A 7,923-nucleotide genomic window follows, 5' to 3' on the forward strand; every position below is an offset into this window, starting at 1 on the left:
CACAGTTCTTTTGTACAGCTTTTCAAAAGCAGTTTTGAAAAAAATTGGTGCAAATCAAAGTGTCTTTCTCCATTCTCTTTGCAGAGTTTCTGGATAAAAATGACCACACTTTGGCCTCTGCTGTGTTTGCTGCTTCCACCAACAGTTTCCCAGTTAGTATCATCCAAGTGAACCCAGCAGGGCAGAGGGAGGAGTATCTGCTGTGTTTCCATGGTAAGTGGTGGATGCTTGTGCAGGTGTTGCACTACTCCTGTTCTCTGAGCCGCAGAAGGTACCCAAATGCTGTTGAATTTTTGACAACCTGCTTTGGTTTAAAAGTTCTCCATGCCTGGTGGATCAGTTTTTGCACAAGATTTCTGTGCCTGAGAGAAGGACTGCAGGCAGTGTGTTAAGTGCAGACAGGTGCTTGATTACCCTGATAAGATGTTCAGGGGCTCTCAGACTTGGGCTTTGTCTGGTTTCCATGCAGGCTGATGAGACTTTTTAACCTTTTGGTGATTAAATAAGAGAGGGTGTTATTTTTTTGTATAGCTGCTTTTGTTGCCCTCTTGTATACTGTCATGGGAATGCACAAACCTTCTGAAGCCCTCTAGCAGTAATTTTGGTGAGTAATGGTAGGAACGTCATCACCTGCCCAACGTAGATTAGATAATGACCTGAGTTTAGCTGGAACAGAGACATGGAATCACAGCACCTTTTGGCCTGGCAGTATTCCTACATCCAACCAGTTCCATGGCACTTAGAGTAATTCATGGCAATCTGGTATCTGATAAAAAGCCTGGCAACAACTGCCTTTGTCCCTCCAGAAATAAATGAATAAAACTCAGGCAGATGCTCATGAGCTGATGTGACTTCTCTTGGCAGAGTTTGGTGTCTTTGTGGATTCCTATGGAAGACGCAGTAGGACAGACGACCTGAAATGGAACCGCTTGCCCTTAGCTTTTGGTAGGTGTTGAGGGACAACCCCTTGGATTGTGGAGATTATTGAAACCAGGAAACATCCCTGTGGAATGGGTACTCTGCACTCAGCCCTTCTGTCTCCTTTTCCTTTCTCAATTCTTCCAGAAACTATGGAGCTTTTTCCCACCATTTAAGCTTATTCTAAATCCAGATGGCAAACCCTCTGAAATATAAGCAATTTAAGGAAAACTAAACAGAAGTTGCATTTCCTTAATGTTCCTGGTCTGACACTAATTCAACTGGCTAGTGGAATTTTTAACAAAGCTCTAAGTTTCTGAAATAGTGAAGAATATATGAGGGCAGCATGGCTCCCTCAGGCCTTTTGCACTGCTTAATGGGATTTTGTTCAGTTAATAGTCTGGCTTTAATGCCTTTTTCATGATACTTTGGTTAGTAAAGTCCTTGAGATACAGTTTCAAAGCAACAATTCTTTAAACTTGCATCTCCCCCTATACTGATGGTGTCTGTGTCATTACATAAAATGTATTCCTTAGTTTTCCCACAGGGCTGTCAGCCTCTCTTGTGCTTGCTGTTGTGTTTTAGAAGTTTTTAATAGAGAATGTATTTTGTGTTTTTCCTGCCTTTGCACTGCTCCTCCAGCCTACCGGGAGCCCTATCTGTTCGTGACCCACTTCAATTCCCTTGAAGTGATCGAGATTCAGGCACGAGCTTCTCTAGGGTAAGTGGTTCTCTTTTCATCTCTTTGAACTGCCTGTTTTGCAGGACTATATGGACTTGCCAGGAAAAGGTACTGTGCTGCCACTGTAAAGACTTTTTCCTGCAATTTTCCCCAGAACTCCGGCACGAGCCCACTTGGAGATCCCGAACCCGCGGTACCTCGGGCCTGCAATCTCCTCGGGAGCGATCTACTTGGCCTCCTCCTACCAAGACAAGCTAAGGGTGATCTGCTGTAAGGGCAATCTGGTGAAGGAGACCAACAACGAGCAGCAGCAGCAGCAGCACCACAGAGGCTCCTCTGCCACGCGCAGGTACGGGGACATCGGGAGTCACGGTGACGATGTTGGGGTGTTGCAGTCCCTGGGTGCCTCAGGAGCAAACTTCCCTCCTGATGCCCTTGTTCTGTTCTTAGAGCCTGGTGACAGTCAGTTACTGTAATGCTGGAATAGAGTCACTAATGGCTTAACATCCACAAGGAAACAAACATCAGCTCTAGGAAGATGGGGATAATCTCCACAAATGCTTTGTGACCTTGTGCTGGTTTGCTTTGATGTTGTGATAGAGCTCTGGCTTCAAAGCTTTTTGAGCTCAGATACTGTTGATATGGCACTAAACACAGCTTGGCTGTAACAAGATGTAAAGCAAGAGCCCCTTTCTATCAAATAATCGGTCTGCCTTAGGGAGATTAGTGCAGGAAAGTTGTGATGTGATATACAGGTAATTAAATACTGGGGCTGATGGTGCCACTGTGTGCACAGGAGACTGAGAAATTGAGGCTTGTAGTTCATCCCAGCCTGGCCTGAACATCCCTGAGCTACAGAAAATTTTGTAAGAACACATATATCAAATTTTAGTGTATTTTTATATAGAAAAGGAAATGGCTGGAGTGCATGAAAAAGTATTGTTCTCTGGCCTGTTCTGTACACATGACTTAGACTGGCAATTCATTAAGGCACTTTGCCAGTGTGGGCTCATGTGATGGATACTCCAGCTGCCAAAATACCTCTTCACTTTCCACCTTGGCTCAGGGAGAGGCTGATGCTTCTCACCCGAAGGCCGCTGGGGGAAAAGTTACATTTTTGCTAAAAGAAAATGTAACTGGAGGTTTTTGTCACTCAGCGGTTCGCGTCAATTATTTTTGAATGACAGCAGCCCGAACAAGAGAGGCCCTCCCACGTACAACGAGCACATCACCAAGCGGGTGGCCTCCAGCCCGGGGCCCCCGGAAGGGCCCAGCCACCCCCGGGAGCCCAGCACCCCCCACCGGTACCGCGAGGGCCGCACGGAGCTGCGCAGGGACAAGTCCCCGGGGAGGCCTCTGGAGAGGGAGAAGTCCCCGGGCCGGCTGCTGAGCACCCGCAGGGAGCGCTCCCCGGGACGGCTCTTCGAGGACAGCAGCCGAGGGAGGGTGCCGGTGAGCGGGACCAGAACTCCTCTTGCTCAAGTCAATAAGGTAAGGCAGGAGCCTGCAGGAAGTGTGTGTTCCCAGGGAAAGGTTTGTAGCTGTAGTGGGGAAGGGCTGGTGGCAGTGGAAAGCACAAGAGCAGATCAAATCTCACCTCCCTGCTCCCCAAGTTCTGTTGGAGCAGAGCCCGCATGGTGTCATGCACCGGCCCTGGGCTGGTTCTGGCATTGCAGAAGCTGCTTGACCCTAGAATGGGCTGAAAGCAAAGGTGCATTTACTAGCAAGTCATAGAGGATTTGAAGGGGAATAATGTCTGGAGCAGGGAACGTGGGAGCCTGCTGTGCTCAGAGTGGTGCTGGCAGTGCCGCCTTTGTCAGTGTTTGCAGATGCCAGGAGCCCTGGCTCTGTGGCAGCAGCAGGTGATGGATGCGCTGCTGCCACCACCTCGTGCCTGGAAGAGAAACACCTGTGATTTGTAACTTGGCCTTTTATTTCCCTGCCAGGTCTGGGACCAGTCTTCAGTGTAAGTCTCAGCTAGACAAAGTTACTCGTCTCGACCTGCAGGAAAAAAAGGAAATATACTGAGTATATGCACTCCATCTGTCTGCAGCCCAGTTCCTAAACAGCATTCCTGGGCCAGAGCTCGCTCTGCAGCGGGAGCCGTGACGCTTTCGAAGACCGTTCGCAGCTCAGTTAATTTCTCTGCACTTTCCTGCACTCCTGTTTTTGCACTTTGTACTACTGTTACTCTTTCAAGCAGTTCATGAACTTTTTGTATCCACTTTAGTCCCTAGTAGTTCATCCAGGAAATGGGACTCGTGTCCTACCCCAGGTCATCACTGTGGTTAGCACCCCTTAACAGAGAGTTGGTCAAAGTTCTGAGATGTGCTGGGAGCCCCTGATGGCCTGGAAACAGAAGGGCCAAGGTGAGTGAGTTTTCAATAGGAGCTGTGGTTGGATGTTCTCCACAGAACACATGAAAAATTTCTTCTGATTAGCCTGTTCACCTGCCACTTCTGAAAGTTATTTTGTTCTCACTAAAATCGCTTTAGAGCAGCTCTGATGGGGAGGGAAGAACCCTGCTTTAACCACCCCCCCTGCCCAGTCCTGAGACAAAGTGCATTACCTATAAGCTACTGGGTTGTAAGACTTTATCCAGGTCTTCTGCATGACAGTTCACTGCATGCTGCTGCACCATCACTGGCTCTCTCCTTTTAGGTTGCTTTGCTGAGTAGTGTATTGTACCTCACTTGTAAATTACCTGAAACCTTTAGATTACGCTGCAAAATAGCCGTTAATTACTCTGGAAATTTGGCACCGAAGAGTTAACAAGCCTTATTCTATGACAAGAATTACAGTCACACTTGTGTTCTCCTCTCAGCACTGGACATGGTCTCTTCAGCAATGAGTCCTGCCAGCCTCAGCCCCCCAGGGGGAGCAGCCCGGGCTGGCTCCTCCCGTGAGCTGTAGCTTGTGGTGCAATCAGATCCGGTGTCTTGGCACAGGACACCCACAGGGAGCAGCTTTGGCAGTTGCTGACACACCTTCGCTTCCCCGTGTCTGACCTCGAGCCTTTTATTGCTTCCTATTCTCTTTTGCTGTGAACATGAAGCAGAGAGCAAATGATTTTCAAAGCAGGTTTTGACCATTCACTCTGCAATAGCAACATTCTAAGTGAACAACCATGTTCTTTACAACTGGAAAGAGCAAAACTGCATCCAATCTTCCCTTGGCGCCACACTTAAACTTCTGCTAGTCCCTTGCAAGCCTGTGCTAACCTGTTCTAGAAACCCATCAAAATTCCAATGCCTTGTCAGTGTCCTTTGGCGAGTTTCATGAATATTGTATTCTGTTCTCTTGTCTGTTGGGTTATTTTCAGTCAGATGATTTGGCAGGAAATTTGCTGAAAGTTTGTGTCTCCTGGTCTGAATATTTTGAAAGGTCACTGAGATCAGTCTTTAAATCTTTGCATCTCATGGAAGATCTTCAAGACCTCAGAAATGGGCTTGTTGAGTCCTGAAAGTGTATATCTTGTGTCTTGTTCGTGAAATGCTTCCTGCTATAGAAATAGCTCAAAGGACTGTACATATTTACAAGAAACTTTATATTCGTAACAAAAGGGAATTGAATTGGTTTCTACTTTTTTATTGTAAACTGTGCGTTTTTCAACACTAGCTTTTTGTTTTACTGGTGGTTGTGGACAGCCATCCTCAGACACTGGAGGGGCCTCGCCTCAGTCCTCCTCGCTCCCATGAAGAAATATTGTAACATTAAATTGCAATTGAAGCTTGTTAGCATAAATGAGGTTTTAGGTCTCTAAAAGTACAGGATTTTTCTTCATTACCTTTTTATTATTGACAAGGGAGGGAACCAGAGGGACAGTTCAAAGCTCCACCGGGACAGTATTGAACTTTGTTGTTGAACAATAACCAAATAAAACAAATAACTATCTTGACTGGCATGGTGAAATGACGGCTTCCTTCTCTCTGGAGTGCCCCTGCTCCTCCTGCCCCATACCTGGCTCTGGGGCTGGGGAATCCTAGGTGTCACGGCTGACCCAAGAGCAAACCCTGGCAATATTTAGCATTTAATACTTGTGATTCCCTGAGCAGTAGCATAAGTGGCTTCACAAACCCCAGGCATGTTCACATGCACTAACCCAGGTGGATTTATCCAGGTGCTTCACTAGAGCAGCAGTCAGCTGCAAGCACCCACAGCTCAATCCTGCCTCACCTGTGAGAGGGGCAGAGGTGAAGCACCTGTGAGTATCTGGGAAAACAGTCTTGCCCTGGTAAATGACCCCACACCTCTTGAGCTGGAAAAAAGGCATCTTAATTAACAAGAGTGTGATCTAATGACAGGTTTGGGACTTATCCCAGCAGTGTACTGGGAGCAAAGCAGATAGAGGCAGTTCCTCATCCCACTGCTGTAAAATGCTGGTGCTTTAAGGCCTAATAGCTGCAACTTTAAAAAAAGACCATTCACAAATCCAGTCAGATTGAGTACAACCTGCAGTTACTGTACAGCCCAACTTACACCTGCTGGGAAAACTTGCTAGATCAGACTTAAATGTAAATACATCTATTTTTAACTGAACTAGTTTTTACAGGGTCTGAAGTATTCTTTCACAGGAAGAGGTTTTTAATATTCACACTGCTGCCTACAGTAACTTAATTTGTCCTCCTACTGTTCAGTGTTTTTGGTTCTGTGCACATACCCACCCCCTCAGCCCTGAGAAAGGGCTTGTTGGAGGCTCTGGGGGTGGGTTACCAATGGCTCCTCTTACAATTTGGTCTACATGACATTCTCCATGACAATGCTCTCCATCAACCCTGAGCTGCTTGATTTATCTATTGTGCCTACTATGATGTATATGATGAAATGCTGACTTGTTCAATGTTCCTTTATTTCTTTTACTGTGCACAAACAATACTTATTCAAAGCTCATTGTTGCAGTCCTATGATGCATGATCCGAATTGTAACAAAACTAAATTAATCCAGAAACTGGTGGAGTAAAAAAAAAAATTAATTATTTATTGAGCTTTTTGATTCCCAAGAACCCTACACAAATCCATGTCAGCTTGACCCCCACAGGCTGTGCTGAAATTCAGGGGGTCGGGGAGGGCAGGGAGCTCTTGTTATTCCTGTACTGGTTTACTCCAGGGTCCCCAAAAGTGACTGTAACAAAAGTGTCTGCATCTACCTTTAAAAAAATGTGCTCTCCTAGCAACAGCCAAGAATAAACATAACAGCACAGACTGTGAGCTGTGGGTGGGGAATGTAAGTGAGCTAATAAATCCAACTCTTGATCCAGCTTTTGCCTTTGGAGGGATTTGATTCATCCCATTGCAATAAGGGAACAGAGAGCGATTAATTCATTCACCTGTCAAGCAGAAAACCCAATACAACACCCCAAAACCCACCCCCCAGCGAAAACCAAAGCAACCAGCTTACCTCTTCTTCATCCTGCTGGAGAGAGAGGGCTTTGGGGGGCTGAGGGTGGCAGTGGCTTACCTGAGGAAGTCTGTGGCTCCTGGGACTGTCACTGGAGGCCCCAGGTGCCAGCTCAGCTCCATCACTGCTGCTCGTGGCTGGAGAGGCCTGGGGGCAGCGGGGCTTGGTCACCGTGGGCAGGGAAGGGGGAGCAGAGGGAGGGTCCCTCCTGCAGGCCCTCACACAGCCTGGCCTCCTTGCCCACGCCTCACAACTTTTTGGGGCTGCAAAAGCTGATGGTGCAGTAGCAGCTGCAGTCCTTGTACTGAGCCCTCTGCCAGCTGAGACAGGGCCAGGGGCTACAAACCAAAAATCAAAAATAAAAATCCTCAAGCTTTCTACACAACAGTTGTTCCTGTCCCGGGGTTCCACCATACCTGATGCACTGATGAAGAACACGGAGTGCTCTGCAGGTACCAGCACTGACCACACATCCCCCAGCCTTGGCATTCCCTGGACACTGCAGGGACACATTGTCCCTCACACAGCCGGACCTGCGTGAGCCTCGGAGCCCAGAGTCACCCTGGTGAGGACAAAGACTTGGGGAAAAAGGTCTGCTTGAAGTGGCTGCTGGAACAAAGAGAAGCTGACAGGAGGCTTAAGGCCCATCCCAAGCTTTCCAGCTCTGTTGCTGGAGTTCTTAAATAACTGGCCTCTTGTCCGTCCTTCTGAACTTTACATCTCACATAAACATGAACACCTCAGTCTTGTTCACTGACTGAGTGCAAGAGGAGAAAGTGTTTCAATCTGCATCATTTAATGAAAAGCTTGTACAACTCACCAAGGCATAAAACTGCTATCAGGAAATCACATGTAATAACAAAATAACTCACTGAAGGGAAAATTACCACAGGTGGGAAGGGTAATAACAAGCCAAGTCACCCAC

The 7,923-nt window shown here is 47.2% G+C and overlaps 1 protein-coding gene across 2 annotated transcripts in view; it reads left to right on the top strand.

Annotated features, from left to right (window-relative positions):
* Window positions 1-5,498, top strand: part of CIT (citron rho-interacting serine/threonine kinase) — a 67,308-nt gene extending 61,810 nt beyond the window's left edge. For both annotated transcript variants that reach the window (XM_041488580.1, XM_041488581.1), the window contains 6 exons: window positions 85-213; window positions 865-945; window positions 1,561-1,639; window positions 1,755-1,949; window positions 2,788-3,091; window positions 3,547-5,498. In XM_041488580.1, coding sequence (XP_041344514.1) covers window positions 85-213; window positions 865-945; window positions 1,561-1,639; window positions 1,755-1,949; window positions 2,788-3,091; window positions 3,547-3,570 — 812 coding nt within the window. In that variant the 3' untranslated portion in view covers window positions 3,571-5,498. The remainder of the gene's footprint in view (window positions 1-84; window positions 214-864; window positions 946-1,560; window positions 1,640-1,754; window positions 1,950-2,787; window positions 3,092-3,546) is intronic.
* The last annotated feature ends 2,425 nt before the right edge of the window (window positions 5,499-7,923 follow it).

This window comes from Pyrgilauda ruficollis, unplaced genomic scaffold (genome assembly GCF_017590135.1).
Source record: "Pyrgilauda ruficollis isolate IOZ18807 unplaced genomic scaffold, ASM1759013v1 scaffold9, whole genome shotgun sequence".
Classification (NCBI taxonomy): domain Eukaryota; kingdom Metazoa; phylum Chordata; class Aves; order Passeriformes; family Passeridae; genus Pyrgilauda; species Pyrgilauda ruficollis.